Source organism: Thunnus maccoyii, chromosome 14 (assembly GCF_910596095.1).
Source record: "Thunnus maccoyii chromosome 14, fThuMac1.1, whole genome shotgun sequence".
Lineage (NCBI taxonomy): Eukaryota > Metazoa > Chordata > Actinopteri > Scombriformes > Scombridae > Thunnus > Thunnus maccoyii.
The window spans coordinates 28,029,925-28,048,409 of record NC_056546.1 but is presented as its reverse complement, the minus strand read 5'-3'; the positions used below and the strand labels follow the sequence as shown (position 1 = coordinate 28,048,409).

At 40.5% G+C, this 18,485-nt stretch overlaps 1 protein-coding gene across 2 annotated transcripts in view; it reads right to left on the bottom strand.

The window, feature by feature from the left end:
- slc24a3 (solute carrier family 24 member 3) overlaps positions 1-18,485 on the bottom strand; it is a 125,018-nt gene that overhangs the window by 58,236 nt on the left and 48,297 nt on the right. For both annotated transcript variants that reach the window (XM_042433892.1, XM_042433891.1), the window contains one exon: positions 12,272-12,397. In XM_042433892.1, the coding sequence (XP_042289826.1) occupies positions 12,272-12,397 (126 nt within the window). The remainder of the gene's footprint in view (positions 1-12,271; positions 12,398-18,485) is intronic.

Below are 18,485 nucleotides of genomic sequence, written 5' to 3'. Positions count from 1 at the left end.
ACTTTGCCTTCCCTGTGAGTTGTGTAAATAACGAATGCATCGTTGATAGAAAAACTACAGTTTATAGGCTATGCTACACACTTCACACTTCAGTAAAGTTGGAAATATATTGACAGATTTAAACTTCCTGGATCAATAACTCATAAGCGAAACATTCTTAAAACACAAACCAACACCTCTTTCCTACTGTAGTAAGGTATGAGACGAGTGTGCAAGGACCGTCTACAAAGTGCAACACACATAAACTTAGTTTGCTGCAGGTGAGGACACTCAAGCTGTTGTTTTAAAGTACCCCTCTGCCATCTAGTGGCTCTTCTTTTTGTTTTTGTGTTTTAACAGTTTCTTCCCAATTGACTGGTGAAATAAGTTATTGTTATTACATTTTAAATAATTATTTAAATTTGACCATATAACCTTAGTATGGTACATCCCCCATCCCCCAAAAAACATATGGCAGTTATATCACACTTGAAACCATGTAGCCTATCCTTTTAAAGAAGAATTTGAAAGTGTAAATGACAGTTGTCAGGGCATAAAACCAATGATCTGTTCATCTTTACCGATCAAGACTCAATAGTCTACACTGGCATAACTCTCAGGGCTGAAAAAAATGGTTTAAATCGAAAATCGAATTTAATCGTGACCTTAAAATCGAAAGTCAAACTGAATTGAGGATTTGGGGAATCGTGAGAGGCTTAGCAAAAAAACAGCTAGCCTGCTTCTGTCCAAAGTTCAAAAATATGCCAACCTACACCTCTAAAACTCACTGACTGTAACATGATGCATCTTGTGTGTTCAGTCCCATACAGCAACTGAAGTGTAAGCAGTAGTAGTAGTAGAGATGGTCATGATTTTCAAATTTTGGAATAGTCATTAAATTATAAAAAATCAAATGGTTCATGTGACTACAGTGTTTCCCCTTGGTTGACTGCTTTGAGGAGCGGCTGAGATGGGCACTAAAATGAGAACTGCTGGTCAACCTTTAAGGTCAGTCCACCTTAAGTGAGCCTGGTCAGGTTAGGCTAACCCATTGTTGCTAACGTCGGGGCTAACACCCTTCACTTTTCCAGCAGTTGGGGAAAAAACAGACAAGACTTTTCTTGATCTTGAGAAGCTGTAGCATTTATTAAATTACACACAGTAGTCTGTACTGTACATTTACTGCCAGATTGACACCTTACTGCTAACCTTTTACTCTGCTCCGCTCGCATTCACTGTCACTTTTTTTCCGCTCGCTCAACCACACACTCGCTACGCCCACACATTACACACTGCCCTATTCCTTAACAAAGCTACTCTGCTCTTACAACAGTACCTTTTATGTAGATGTCCTTTGAAGAATGAGGAGAGGGAAAATGACTCAAAACATTTCCACTGTAACTAGGGTGTTATCATGCTCGCACAGCATGTGAGTGAAAATCATTAGTAGCCCACTGACATTAATGATTGTGTGAAATTTTAGCAGCGGTGCTCATAATTTTGCAGTGGCAGTGCACCGCTGAAGAATGAATACAGGGGAAACACTGGACTATCTTCTCCTCTTACGTTAACGTGTGTAGCACATTCAGATCGTCTCTTTTCCGCAGGAGGGCAGTATAGCAGTATAGCATTTGCTACAGCACTGTGAGATGAGCTAGATTCTACTGTACAAACAGGAGACATGTGCAAAGACTACTACAGTCGTCAGAAAGTTCTGTGTGGAACTCCTTCAAAAAAATAAACAAAAACAAAGGTGCAATGCCAGGTAAAGCTAGCATATCACAAGTCTACAACAACTACGCACTGTCTTTTGAGAGCAAAGCACCAAGCAGAAGGTGGATGAATCATGAATGGGTCTCTCTCTTTCTCTCTCTTTGTGTGTGTGTGTGTGTGTGTGCGTGCGGGGATGTGGGGATCTTCGAAGAATGGCCGAATAGTTCCCAGTGAATACTGGATAGATTTTTTGCTTGAAATGCCCATCCCTACTGTGTATAGCTTTGGATGCCAGATAGGGTCACTGCACCTAGCTGTTAGCCAAAAAATAGTCGCGGCACATAACTCAACATAAAACAACACATTTTTTTTACATTTTTGTTTGTGTACGAATTAAACAAACAAGATTCATCATGCTTATTAGTGAGTGTTAGAGGTGTTGGTGGGCATACTTTAGAACTTTGGTGAGAGCCAGGCTAGCTGTTACCGCCTGCTTCCAGTCTTTATGCTTATGACATGAGATCTTAATCTTACCTAACTCTTGGAAAGAAGGAAAACAGACATATTTCACAAAGTGTCAAACTGTTCTTTTGAGTACCAACTGAAATATTTACTATTTACACATAATTAAAGACTGACTGTAACCCAAACCCTTCAGTAGCATCACTTCAATAAGATTTTAAGAAGTACTAATCACTTGCTTACTTACTTGGCTCAGCCCAGCAAATGTAACAAGTGTAAGAACACAACAAACGTTTGTAATACAGTGCACCTGAGCTCCAGCACATTTCATTACACTGTTAAGGTGAGGGGAACAGTTTTGATTAAATTAAATATCACAGAATTAGCCAATTTTATTCTCCTCAATAATGTGTCTCTCCTCTCCTCAGACTTTGGATTATTTCGTGCTGGTGGGATTCCTTAACAGGAAATGATGCGATATGAAGTGACAGAGATCGCCCACCTCCCCACCCTCCACATACACATGCGCGCACACACACCCTCCCAGCTGGCCCGCAGTCTGTGACATGCCTAGTGAGCTTTCTTGGAGTGACAGATGGACCGCGGGCAAGCAAGGGATGGCTTGGTAAACACACTCATATAATCACACACACACGCACAGAGGTGCACATACATACACCGCACATGGGGGAGAACACATGTAATCGTCCCCAAATCAGCACACAAGCTTCCCTCTCTACATGAAGCTGGCATCATGTCTTCACCCAAAATTTGTGTTCAGGGCTGGAAACACCCAAGGCTCCACATACAACAGGATACATGACCTGCCTGCCTTTCACAACCTGTTTGTTCTCCTACCCTGTCAAGCACCACAGGCCACACAACAGCAACAGCTAGCCTGGACCACAGATGGGTTATGATGTCTAAATAAATCTGATTGCAGAGGTTAATGTACCTGTAGATGATGCTATAGCTACTGTGCATGCATTTGCCTTTAATTAAGAAATCTGATGGGCTCCAGTCATCATTGGACCCCTCTGATATGATGGATATGTTGCAGTCTGACTGATAAAGAATTTATCAATACATCACTTGCTTTCTAAGGATGCAGAGCTAAAGGATGGTAAATGGTGACCATCTATCTAAAACTTCATCCAGAGCAAGATATCATGACAACTAACAGCCAAACTGATCTGAAATTTGGTTTAGTTATTCATGATCCTAAAAACAATTACTATCAGTTTTAATGACCTCTTGATCTTTCACAATAGCATCAACACTAGCAGACTAGATGTGAGGCAGTACTTAGTGGTGATTTGAACTAACATCTCTGATGTTCTGATGTTTCTCAGGTCATGCTTAACATCTTAGTTAATAGTACTAAACACAAAGTACAGCTGAGGCTGATAGGATTATCATTGTTTTTTTCCAAGTGTTTGGTCATAAACCAACCAACCTGACAAATTGAAATTTTGACCTGGTGAGAATAAGAGTCAGGGAACCACCAACGTTATTTTAATTTCCCCTGTAGAGACCATGAATTTCTGTACCAAATTCCATGGCAGTCCATCTGATAGTTGCCGAGACATTTCAGTTTGAAGGGAGGGATCAAGGGATCATCAAAGTCATTGGGAAAACTTCTAGAAACAAATTTTGTGCCAAACCATCAAAAAGATATATTATATATTTCACTAGATAATTGCAAACTGCCAGTAGCACAAGATGAAAGGTCAGGGGATCTACAAAATTATTAGGATCCATCCTCTGGCCAACATGGATACCTGTCACAAATTCCACGCCAAATCCATCAAAATGTTGTCAACATACTGTATTTCCAACACTGCCATTCCTAGAGCCCCACCACTAGCTTGCATAAAAGTATGTAAATCTAGACCATTGAGTTTATTGACCACATTCATGTTCCCCAGAGAATGATTGTTCCATTCAGGACTTTCATACTGGAACGCAATGCAGACCCTACTGCTTTCTTTTCCTGTTTCTATTAACGCTTTTGACAAATACCCTCCCTTGCAACTCTAAGGCCATGTGATGTTTTCAAAAATCCAATTAGATTTTTAGGTGCCTCCATTCTGCCAGAATTATCTCCAAATAGACTCTCGCTCTGCCTTTAAGTTTCTTTTTGCCTCAGTGTGCAGTAATGGAAAAAGGGAAAGTAGTCCCATTAAGCAGATAATTAGCTGCATGATAGATGCTGTACCATGTTAGTCAGGGCAGTGGTTTCTTGTGTGTTTTTAAAAGGATTTACAAAGCATTTTACATTTGGGAGATGAGGCAAAACCGCAGCAGAACACATAGTTCTGACAGTACTGACTGGGAAATACAGGTCTAAAGACTAAAACCCCACTGGTGGCCCCTTGAGGCTGCTGCAACACTGGTTCATTACACCCCACAATGTGGACATGTTGAAAGGAACAAGCAGTATACTGACAATGTTGCTTTTCTTGGAGCCCTACCAGTAATAGGGCTAAAAGTGTTAAATCTGCTGGTGGTGTCATGGGGTCATTACAATCAAAAGGTTGAGCACCCCGGGAGCATAACTGTGCTTGGAATGTTTTAGGATAATCTATGCTAGTTAGATTATTAGATATCTTGTGTGCAAAGGTGCAGGGTTACTTAGAATTCCTGGGTCAAGCATCTCATGGAGAGGACAAAATTGAATAGGCTAATCCTCAGGAGAGCATGTATGTGCTCTGCAAATTTCACGGTGATGTCATCAGATAGAGGAAATGGATGGTGCTAGAGGAAAGGTCAGACGGTCACCAGAAACATATTGATCCTCTGGGGACTATGAGTGTTGATTGTATGAGTGCAAATTGTTTTGGGCAAGCCCCAAAGCTTTTCCAACTGCAATAAAATGATGCTGTCCAGAGAGAACTGAACTGTCCAGAGAAGTGCTAAGTTCATCAAAAAAAAACCTTTTTCTCACGACAAGAACAAGACAAAGACTAAAAGCTTTTGAAAACAAAAACTGTGACAACATGAATTACAATTTTTGTCCACGTATAACAACCAAACAATAATGTGTAAGACTGAGGAATGGACAAATTAACTGATAACTTTGTTAATGCAAATTTTTGCAAACGTAGTGCAATCGACCCACATGCATCTGCAGAAGCACACATTGTATCCCTCTGACTGGAAAAAAGTATATGCCTCCACTAAATCTCTCTTCTTCAAAAATTGAGTTTAGCTGCTTAATGTGTTACACTAATAAGCAGCATCTTGCATTTCAGTAAGATGATGTCTCTGCCAGTGGTGTTAGCTTACATTACCGGCTCTTGAAGAAAAAAAAAATCTACAATCCCACAAAAAGTTTGACAAGAAGCAGCAACACAACAGCTGAGACAAACCACGAAAACATTCAGATTACATGGCAATCCATCCTTTTTTGAGATATTTTATACTAATGCGGTGGACTGACCGACCAACCTACAAACCGACATTTCCATTCCTTGAGCCATGCTGCTAGCATGGCTAAAACCACGACTAAAATCTCTTAAAAGTTTTGTCAAATCCAGCTAGACTCATACTAACAATAATCATGAAAACACGACACACACTTTCGTCAAAACACTAAGACTAAAACTAAATCAAAATCAGGTGCTATAACTCATTTTTGGCAATTAAACTGAACTGACAGACTCTCCATGATGTCAATGTTTCAACTTGGTTTGATTTTTAGTTTTTACCCTAATGAATTGAGAAAGTAGAGTGGAGAAAAACAAAGAGCAAAAGAGCATAACCCTTTAGATTACGTTCCATTTGTGCAACTGGAGTATAATTAGACTGTAACAACTCAATTTTTATGGTTAATTAAGACTTGATAGACAGAAATGTAAGCACAAGTGTGATTTTGCAGGTCAGGAGCTGTGGAGACTCCACTGTCTGCTGAACCACTACAGACATCCAAATATCTATCTGCGCTTATTGTTTATGACTGACCGAGATTGAATTAGATGAGAATGGATAGGAGTCATGGATAGAAATGACAATCAGAGGTTATTGCTACCATGGCGCTCACACACACACACACACACACAATCACGCACACAAATACACACATTCTAATGAGGCAGAGGTTGTTGTTTGCTGTGCATGAGCAGAGCGGAGAAAGTCGGCAACTGTAAACATGATTATCTCTAATCCAACACACTCCACTGTTATAATACATAATCATAGCTGAGTGTGCGTGGGTGTTGGTGTCTGACCTCAGAAGGACCTTTTTATCCTTTTTTTTTTTTTTATTTGATAACAAAAAATATTATAAAAAAATAACAAAAAAGGTGCCAAACATGCATGAAAAAAAACATGCACATCTGTTTGCTTGACATGCACGTGTATTTGTATATGCATGTGGATTTCCTCCAGTGTCTGTGGTTATGGGAGTCTGTCTATGTACATTTGTTCTTATGTGTGTATGTGTGTGGATGCATTTGAGTGGTGAGATGAGAGGAAGGCCTAAGTGCCATTGATCCGACCAATTACAGCACAACAGAGTGCTGGAGAGATGGTTTCTGCCACAGGAATGCATAACATCTCTTCTGACAGATACGAGCAAAGTCTTCTCAGTTCTGTGTCCGTGAGAGGAAGAGTTTAACCCCAGACTCTTAATGTTTTTCAGATGTGGCTGGTAAAGCTGGAACTTGCACTGTTCACCTGGATAAGTAATCAAACTGCATTTAACTCACAAAATGACTGAATCTGCTAAATATTTATTGTGACTGGTGATATTTTCTAATCTGCAGGCCTTCCATTTCACTGCTGTTGTGTTTTGTGCTGTATTTCAGCTGTCAATCAAACACGGAGACATGTTCTTTTCATTTAATGTTTGTTGGTAAAGTATATGTAGGAGCTGATTCAACCATGGGAGATATCAATGCTGAAATATTTAGTCACTCAACAGAAAATGAATCAAATGACAACATCTTTGATAATTGATAATCACCATTTATATCATTTATCAATCAAAACTGCCACACATTCACTGCTTCCAGCTGTGAGGATCTGTTGCTTTTCTCTGGTTTGAATAATTCAGTATCTTTGGGTTTTGCTGCTTTTCTGACAAAACAAGCAATTTGAAGATGTCACCTCACGCTTCAAATTCACTCAATTTCTTACATCTTAGTTAAACAGTTAAATCAATCTGACAAAATAATCGACTGATAAATTGACAATGAAAATGCTAAGATGTAGATGCAGTGGCTAACATTGCAAATGCTAATCCAGCTCTTCTTCTGTTTATTACACAAACTCAGTTGGTGTTGCCACTGCTGAATAGTTTCACTTTTTTTGTCTGATTTTTTCAAACAAATGAATGAAATATAGTAGATAGAGACACTTTGTATCATTTGGTAATACAGAGGTACAAAATCTGCATTTATATAATAATGTAGATTAAGAAAACTCTGCCCTCATGTGCTGCTGGTTCTGGAATTATTTTCTCCCCTCTGAATTCCTGTGTCATATTTTTATTTCAATGATAGCCTCAATGTTTTAAACATAGAAACACTGGAATCTCCTGAATTATTTACCATATGATAGTTGTATGTTATGGCCATCAGTTTGAATTATTTCAACATTGTTATTGAGAAATCATGTTTTTTTTCCGTTGGTTCTGTTACGCATGAACCTCAACTGCCGTTGCTATGGAGAAGAAGCCAGTCAGAGGCACGAATCACAACTGTAGCTGATTCAAAACACTTAATTTTTGCAGCTGGCAACAAAACATAGTATGATAGAATCTGAAAGTTTTTGCTGCAGATTGTGTTAAGCTCAGTGATGTTTGTAGTGAACTTCTCATCTTACAATTTTACTTGCAGAAGCACGGTTACCCAAAATAAGTCATCTTTGCAACTCAATATAGTAGTTATAGTTTACACAAAAAACAAAATGCAGTGAAGTTGCATTTGTGAAAGTACCAACATGCAACTAAATGGATCCTGGCATGTTTCATATTCCCCAAATAAGTCCTGAGAAGAAGAAATTTCTCAGATAATTAAGGATTTTGAAGAGTTTCACAAATCATTATTTTACAGCTATAGTGTTTAAATAAATAATAATAGATTTACTTGACCGTACTCTGAGATTTGAATTATCTCCCAAAAAACAACTGACCCACGATGATGAACCATCAACATATTCATTGTAACATACAGCTCATGATGCGTCCTCTATGTTTCTCCTAAAAACCATCATCTCTATTAAACTGAATGTAGCTCACAACAGTTCAATTGATTTGTTCACTTGAGGGAGCTGCACAGACCCCAGCTGGCCTGAGTCAACAGCAGAAGGAGCAACGTTATTTTGAGGTATTTGCCATCACGTGTCCAAGCTCCATTGTTGCGTATTTTCAGTGGGGCTGTCAAGTGAACGCCACTAAAAATAGCACCTAGTCTATTTCCCCCAAACGGCTGCTGTGAAAACGCACCGACAACAGCCGTAGAAATTCTCCTTCTTCTTCTCCCCAACGGAGGCATCTGGAGCCTACTCCAGCAAATATCCTACTCCCTTATTCCCCTGCAGTGCATTCCTTATGTCTTGTTAAAAAAAAAAAAAAAAGACTGCTGACTGAAAAAATCCTGTCTCACCTCCATAACTCCTCCACTTTAGATATTTTTTTGGGCAGGAGCATGAAATAATTTCACATGTTTGTCAAGTAATTCAACCTGAAACAAGAGTACCGAGAGCAAGAAGAGGTAATCTTCTTCATTTCAGAGACACTGTCATTTGGTTTTTGAGTCTAATCTTGCAGGAAGTTAAACAAATGAAACAAATCCAATTAACCATCCTGCCTGAATTTTCTCAACTTGTCCCGAGTACGATAAGGCTGCGATGCACCACATGAGATTAAATATTTGTTTAGATGGAGACGTGCATGCATGTGTTAGCACATCAGCAGCATGAACAAAGACACACATGCACTTACTGTATCTCCTCAGTGAGTGTGTGTGTGTGTGTGTGCATGAGAAGAATGCTCTATGACTTGAAACTGAACTGATGATTGTGTCTGAAACAAAAAAAAAAAAGACACCCGAGAAAGAAGGGAGAAAGAAAGAAAAACACAAAAATAATCTGGCGACGGTGAGTGCTCCGGGGGACGAGAAAGCTAAACAGATGATATTGGAGCGACAGAGAGAGAGAGAGAGAGAGCGAGTGAGGCGTAAGGAGCACGTTGTGAAGGCCCCTTTTAGTGCAGGAAAGCAAGAATAATCCCTATTAAGGTAATTAGTGTTTCAGGAGACAAAGTGTAATTAAACAGAAACAGGCTATAAACTATGTGCTGTCTAAATATAACTCGTCCGTACGAATCCAGTCAGACTGCAGGATCCATCGTCTCTGCATCCCCAAACTGCAGGAAGGAGGAATGTGTGCATGTGTGTGTGTGTGTGTGTGTGTGTGTGTGTGCATGCGTGCATTAGATGGGGGCGGTGTGTTTACAATGAGATCAAGAGAATGCTTGGCAGGACGTCAGCCTTGTAAAGCCCCAGGATTCCACATGGAAAACACTCACACACTCCGCACCGTGGGGAAAAAACACAAAGACACACACAAGCCCACAGTGAAAACAAACATGCGGTATGAAAGGTTTTGGTACACGCCGAGGAAGAGACTAGCAGACAGGCTAGGGGAAACATGCGGCGACGCCGACAGCATCCAGTCTCAAGGAGAGCAGAGAGGATTTCTACCTGGGAGGAGGCTTGCCGCGGTAGTCAGTTACCGGTGTTACACAGTGTTCAGGCATACACCGATTACATCACCCCCACCATCGTTTTGATTTTGTTTTTTTATAGAAATAAAACCCATTTAGTTCATTTCGCGTATCAGCACCCATGTTCATTAAATAAAAAAACTAATTTGTAAAAGCGTGTTATCAATATTTAGTTGGACGACAGACATCTGCTTTGTGACCGTCCGCAGCATCAGCAGCAGAGTCGCAGCGCTGAGTAGCAGAGTGAGACGTCTGTCCTCCCTCCAGCTCTCTGCTGTAAACACACGTAGCTTTTAACGAGCAGCTGCTCTCGTGTCTCCCTGGGTCTCGGTGCTTGTTTTCAGCAGAAACTCTGCCGCTCTCTGCCTGCTCAGCCTGCTCTCGGTGTGTCTCTCTCTACGGATGGCAGACGGGTCGCTCCAGTTCTCGTTCTAAGCGGCAGTTGTTCTCTGGCTCGTCCCTGCGTCTGTGTGCTCGGAGGACGGCCTGCTGGTGATCATGGCCAGCAGCAGCCTTAAAATCCACCGTCACTAACTCATGAGGTAAGGGGAAGATCTAAACTAAGAATCTAATGTTAAAGATCAAAGTAAGCACACTACAGATATTGAGCTTCATCAACAAATATCACGTGTCGACAGTGTTTTTATAATTACTCTCACTGCCAACAGGGAGAGAAAAGTCCAACACTCTCGCTTTAATGTCAACATCCCCCTCACTTTCTCTCTCTGTGTTTGTCTCCAACTCACGCTCCTCACCAGAGGGAGTGCTGTTCATTTTTCATCTTCAGTTCAACTCCTCTGTAGCCAACTCTCTGGAGACTGTCTAGTGTGTGTTTGTGTGTAAGGGTGAAGGGAAGAGGCGGTGGGGTGTCATGCTATTTTCGTCTTTTGTTGGACACCTGATTTTTCTGTTTTTGTACAGAATCCAATCACCAACCCCAACAGATGAGCCAGGAGAGTCATTAAGAAACCATCTAAATGTAATACTAAATGTAGCGGACTAGCGGATTTGGAGTTTGGGATTGAAAAAAAGGAAACGTGAACATTTGTATATTTCAGCTATTCCAAAATGTAGTTTTGCAGTTATCTAATACCACTAAAAACTCATATGTATATATATTTTTTTTTTTTTTTTTTTTTAAATATCTTTTCTTTGTAATACAGAACTATATAGGAAAGAACTGTGTAATTTGATAGATAATAAAGACAGTGTTTAATTGGTACACATCCAATGAATAAATTCCATTAATTGGTGAGCTAGTCTAATCAAGACGGCCTTTCAGTCAGTGAACAGCAGGTCAGCTGAACATGCAAAAATGCAAAATTTATCTGCAGGTGAGTGTATAATTCAACATATAGGAAAATATAGTTTTCAATAATAAATTGATATTTACTTGGGTTTATACTGAGCTTCTCCTTCAAGGAAATTTCAAGGGAAAGAAAATCACTATAAATGGTACAAAATTACATAGTTCTTTCCAGGAAAGTTCAATGGAAATCATGCTTGGAAAAACCTGTAAAATAAAAGTGGTACAAAGAGTATTCAAAATGTTGAATTTTCATATACTGTGTATACATGTAAGTCATTTTCAACAGCCTACAGGAGCTGGGAGGCTGACTTGAATACAACACCAGTAGTCCCATTACACTTCCCTGAGGTACACCACAAGTGACAGGCCATTGGTCCAAAGGGACTTGCCTCAGACATATCCTGTCAACGCAAAGTACCTTTAACTTGATGTAACAAGATTGTATGATCAGCTGTACGGATGTCCATTAAGACTGACAAAATTTGCCTTCATCAACATAAAATTCAAAGCGACGTCCTTGTATTTTAAAGAGCATTTTTCCTTCTACTTGTTTCCTCATCAGCTCAGTGTGAAATTTGACTTTTGTGTGAAAAAATATTTTTGCTAACCTGATGATGGACGTACATCACTGGATTACATTTGATACTGGAGAAAACTTAAAAATGTGATCATTCTCAGGCAAATTCTGAAGCATCTTTTTTCTATGATTTCTAAGCAAATTTATGGAGGTTTATTAGAGTTGGACATTGAAGATAATGTGTAAGTCACACTGAATGATATTAATATGTGTTTCATGTCTGTGTGTTAAGATTTGACTGAGTTATAACTCCAAAAAGGCAGCAGCCAGCAGGAATTCCAGTCCAACCACATCCAAAAACTCCACAATAAGATACAGAAGGCGTGTTTCATACAGAAATGAAAGCCTCTTGACATAACCATTTAGTTACACTAATCAAAGCTTTTGAGAAAAATATTTATATGAACACTGGCCTGGAGATACTGAGATTAAGTCCTCCTCCATGTTGCTTGCAAAGACACAAATGGGGTCATTTGAACTGCTTCATCTCAGCCAGTCTTACCTGGTTCGGTGCAGTTTTTTTCAGGCTCAGAGTAGAGCTTAGACTCGTTGTCATAGACTTCTTGTAGAAGGTGACGACTCTCCCACCTGGCTTCCTTCACCACCATGGAGTTGGAAATGTGATATCCTGAGACAGTCATAAAGAGAAAGCAACAAAGAAAAAGAGATGGTAGAATGGTTAATGGTTGCATGAGGACTCTCATTCACTTCAAACAAAACCACCACACAAACCATTAGTGGCAGCTCTCTGCCTGGGGAGTTGGCTTTATGAAAGACACTGAATGCATCACATAAAATGACAAACTCGGTTTTATGCAACAAAGTGGAGGACGTTTAAACAGTTCTATTGATGAACATTGGCTACAGACTTTTTATTCTCAAACACTCTAATGGTGGTGATGCACAAGCTCTTAGTTCCACAGTTAATTGACATTCCTAAATACTCCAAACATTCCTTCTCCCCACAGAACAAAGGGAGATGAGACATGCATCTTGTGTCACCACGTTCCTGCGGGAGCATTAGTATGGCAGCATGCTGTGCCGCAAGGCCGATCATTCCAGCTCAGTCATCTGGGTCACAGTATCCTCAAGCGCCCCACCTCCGACCCATCTTCTCTCCCACCATGCAACAGGCCCTGACTTAGGTGCAGAGCATGCTGGGGCTTCTATAAATAGCACCGCGCTCAGCTATATTTATCAAAACGCAGAAACATGAAACGCTTGCAACGTTTTACAAACAGCTATGTCGCAGGCAGATGGAAGAATAGAAAGGCACTGAGCTAGAACAGGATGCTTTGGAGTTATGAGTGTAGCTGCTGTAAGAGGCAGAATTATAAGTCTTAAAGGTGTGCTTGAAAATCTAAACTTAACTTTAGTTTTGTAAGCTTGTACATTTAAGTTTGTACCTGTAAGAAGTCTCCACAAATCCAGATAAAATGAATCATCTAGTTAAAGCTGCTGTAATCAATATTTCTATATCAACACTGAATTAAATTATGACATATGAAAGGGTTCACTCATAGTGACAAACCCACAGAGAAATCAGCTCTCCAGTTCCTCTCGGCTCTATCAAGCATTTTAGTAACTTTCAGCTCATTATTTTGGTTTTAAACCTCAACATTACTGTTTTGGTTTAGTCTCACTGCTCTCCACAAGCAGCTTTTTTCAGTGAAAAATCTCTGATAAACCCACTGTACACTACCTGCCCAGCAACAAACAGCAGACAGACAAAGTTAGCGACTAGCTGGTGAACATAGTGGAGCATTTAACAGCTAAAGCAGATAGATAATTATACCAAAACTAAAGCACCTGTTTGATGTGTAAATTGAGATAGTTTTGATCTGTTAATGTTGTGTTTAGAGCTTCATGTATAAATCTATATAATGTCTGGGAGTGCATTAGCAATTTAGTAATGTTAGCATGACTTGACAGATGTAAAATTAGCTAGGTATGGTGGTATGAGACACTTTAACCAAATAACTTGTTCTAGCTTAAGATCTAAGTCAAAAGTCAAATATCTGTGAGCACACTGAAAAATATGCCTCACAGCCTGTAATGTTAAGTTTACAGGCAGCAACTAAAATGTTCAGGCTGAAAAAGTAAGCCTGCAAGTACACACCTGGGTATGATGCAGGTACACACCAAGGTGTGCAGGCTTACAAAACTAAAATGATCAGTAAACTTATTTTCAAGCAGCTTTATGGATGCTTTAATATTCCACACTGAAGGTGTAATGTAACCAAAATACAAGATATCTGCAGTGTCAAATGCTAAAATACATTTGCACTGATCTTTTTTTAAGCCCTGTTCCAGACTGAAGGCAATGTTGTCTGTCTACCTTCCCTAAAATCAGTCTGGATAATCCACACACATCTCATTGTGAACAGTGTTCATGGGGACCAAATCGACACCACCACAAACAAAATTTCAATCACTTCAATTGTATCGGGCTGCAGGCGGAAATCTCAAAACCTACACAAATTAAATCAAAACTATCTGTACAGAAACATACCACTGAATATGTAAGTTGGTGAACTGACTCTTTAATTTTACTTATAAAAAGAAATGTGTATTTTACCTTCAAACACACACAATGCACAGATATGCACACTTGATTTCACTGTGTATAGTTTGACAAACAGAACCAAAGGCTGAAATCTGCCAAGCTGCATCAGCACCAAAGCTTATATACAGCTGTGACTTACTGTATGCTCTTCCCCTGAGCCAGTGTGTCCGTGTGTGTGTGTTTGTGTGTATGTGACATTACTAGAAGACATTGAACAAGTTTAAAGCTCGAAACAGACTCAACATACAGGAGTCCTCTCTTTGTCTTGTCATTACTTAATAACTTGAGTGTGTGTTCCATTAGTCGGCACACACATACAGACACAGACACATGCACACACACACACTCACACACAGACACACACACACCTCTGAGTGTTTTAGGTGGTTGGTGGTCCAGTGAAGCAGAATGCATCACCACTGCCGAGGTTGCTATGGTGACGTGACGGTAATGGATAAGACACAGGGGGATGGGCTGGGGGTGGAGAGGAGGGGGGGGGGGAAGGTGCATGACATAACACTGAGTAACTCACGCACATGCACAGACACACACACAGCAATGACGAACCAAAACTACGAGCACATGCTATCAGACATGCTGTGCAGCTCCGTCAGTCACACAGGTAAACACAGTCGTATCAGCAGCCGCAGGCTCTTCACTGTAGCAGCTCCACATGGGAAAGAGGGATGCCAGCCTTGTCGATCAGGATCATATGAAAGGCTAAAATGCATATTTCCCATTTGCATTTTAATATTGATCAATTTCAAAGTCAAATTCAGATTTTCATATTCATATCTGCTTGTGAAGAGCTGTGAGGCAGACTATTGCAAAGGATTCAGTATTGAGTGTTTTTCCTCCTCTACTGGGAAAGGTTTGTGACGAACACAAGCACATACACTTTCATCTGTTTGTGAAGGGATTATAGTGTCTTGAGTGTGGCAATGTTTGTTCACTAACCGGCACAAACTTCACTAACCGGCACGTAGGAGTCCCAACACACTGGAAAAAGATACCCCAAGAACGACTGACTGGTTTGGGATTAAATTTAGCATTGACATCCGTGATTCTGTAACTAACTGTAAGTAACTGTCATATCCAGCGTTGCAGTTAATTATTTAATGATTAGCAACATGATTTGTATCTTGTATCTATGTTTTGGTGCCTTGCTAAAGAGTTTGCCAGCTGCCATCCAAGTGTTTGCATCATAAGCAGAGCATCCATGAGGGCAGAGGGGGCGACTGCCCCAGGACCCATGCTCAGTAGGGGCCCCGCTGGGGACATAGTACATGACCCAACTGCCATTGCACAAGCACATTAGGAATAGTAGAGCTTAACTCTCTTAACTTTTTCTATACATTCTCTGATAGTTCTTATCACTACAGATATAATCCGCCCTCCAACCACAATATGGGTTGCAGTAACAGAGTGGCGCTGTTCGTATTTCCACTCCCTTGACTCCACAGGAAGTGAAGACTGCAGAAGCAGAGATTCAAAGTTCATGACCAACTTCGCTGAAAACTTAAGCTAAAATATGAGATACTCATGTCTCTTTATGTTTCTGGTGAATGAAACTCACAGGTCGAAGTTTCAGCTCTCTGAGACTCATTAAGAGCTGTTTGCGTTCATGCATGGATGAAGCCAAACTATCCAACCTCATTGCTGTGTGTTGAGCAGGACATAAACATTGACAAGGACAAAGTGGTTGAAAGAGAGGAGGATGGAGTTTTAACAAGGGGCCGTGATATGTACAAAGTTTGTTAACCTAATTGGATTATTTTGTCCTCTGGAGGATGGTGGAATACACAAATGGATCTCGCTGAACTACAGCAGGCTGAGCAGGGACAGCAATTGGTGAATGAAACATGTGACTTATGGAAGTTATATTATGTAGGCCTACTGGATCTTGCACTGGGACTGACAAGCCCACTGAGGCTTTGAATAAAGAGGATTTTCCCCAGTTCTGCATGTATAAGTGGTTCAGTCACCTGCTGACTGTGTGTGGTTTGGGGATGAGCCTGTGCAGAAGGTGTCTGCTTGTTGCTTGTGAGGATTCATTCATGCATATAGAAAACAGGAGTAAGTGGTGTCTTACATGCAGTGATACTTTCTGACATGAACACAAACTCTTAAAGAATATACATGAAGAAATATGTGTAAGTCACATATCTACAATATGATCTGTGCACTTATGCTGTCTAAATTCCATCCTAGAGTTTACTAATTCAATGTAATGCGGTTTGTTGCGTTAAACCACTATGAAACACTCTGAATTTGTCATAAAATGACATGTTGTCCTACTTTATACCTTATTTCTTTATTTGGCTTCTGACCACACCACTGCTATTATAAGTGCTTAATTAACTTAGCTAACCTTGATACGTGCGGGGTCACATGATGAAAAAAAAGAGCAATTTCTTTTTTGATTTGTCTCTATTTGCTCTGCTCCTTTCTCGGGAAATACTGAGCGCTTTCACCTTTTCACAGCTCAACAAAGTTACAAACATCCATAATTAGTCTTTATTAACTTAAATAACTTCAATTTTGGTAATGAAGAAATCAGTCAGAATGTTAGATTAATCTGTTGTTTAACTCCATGTTTACTGCATCTTGGCATCTGTCTGTGTCACTGCTTGTGGTGTTGCTGACTGTCTCCTTTGTATTTGAACAGGTCTTGTATAGTGTTGTAGACCGCTGTGTCTAGTTTATGTTTGTTATCCCCGTGTCAGAAAGACATGCTACTGAGACAGTGCACCTGGCCTGTCGCTGTCCATCGGCGGTGGTGCTGAATCGTTCGTCAATAGATGCGCATAGAGCGCTGCGTTCTGTCCTCGGTGCTGAAACATGTTTTCGTTTTTTGCTCTCCAGAACAAGCTTGTCTGACAAAATGGCTTCACTGTATGTTTTCTTCGACATACAGTGGGCTTGCTTTGCTCAATAAGTGACAATTTGTGTTAATGGCTAGGATAGAATATAGTTATTTTATTATTGTATGAATGCTGCGCCCCCTCTCTGCTGAGTCTAGCTGCACCCCTGGTTTGTATAGTTTTTGTCTTTTGATATAATCCCCTTGCTCTCCCTCCCTCTCTGTCTGTCTGTCTGTCTCCATGTTTCGCCTTCATCACCCTGATGTAACATTTGAAAACCTTTGGTCTGGTCAAAGAGCAAGACAAGACAGGCACAACTTGAAGAAGCCTTGAAACAGAAGTTCTAAGTTGCAGCAGAGAGCTGTGGCCCTCCAGAGAACTCAAAGCATCAACTGCAGGCTTCAGGAACAACAGCTGGCGGAAACGTTTTCCGACAACTCAATGACACAGAGCTCAAGCTCAGCCAGCAGACGACTGTCCTAGATGAGAGTAGAAAGGCTCCTCATAAACTGTATAAGGAGTGCACAGATCTAGGAAGGAGGCACACTGACATTAATTCTGACTATCATGATCTACTTAAAAGTCACAGCGTCCTCTAAGTTAGATATAAGAGGCTCAGCCGTGACCAGAATTCTGTCAGTTGTCTGTGAAGATTCTCAGTCATCCGGGAGATATAAAGTAAGTTGCTGTTTATTCTTAAATACTTTCACCACTCACTCAAGAGACTTAATCATTTTTACAGACAGATCAGGGAATCCAAGGCAACCTCCGAGAGACTACACTCTTTAAATGCTCTGCCACTCAGCCAGTGTGTGTTGGGACAGCATCCAGCCACCCGTTTAGTTTTGTGTTTGTGTTTTTGCAGTAGAAATGCTTATAATGTTTACTTTGTCAACATGCATACAATAAATGCAGTAGATGAGAAAAAGACACATAAATGAAAGGTGTTTTGTAATTTTGGAGACACCTGTGTGCTTTGCGCCAACTGAAGCCACAAAAATTGCTCTTTTGTCTGCGTTTGCAATAAGAGGTGGTCTGAGCAGGTTTTAACGCAAACACAATTTCATGCCAAAACAAGCACCAAAATTGCACTGCGCTGCTTAGTCAGAACAAACACAGCCTCAGCTGCGCCTCTCCTCCCACCTCGGCACAAACATGTTCGTTCGGTGCCAGAAAATTACCAAACAGGTGCAGAAAATAGACTCGCACTTGAGGAAAATTGCATAAAGACGGTATGTGGCCCAGTGCTGGCATTGTGCGGGCAGGAAAACAGAGCCCAGAGAGGT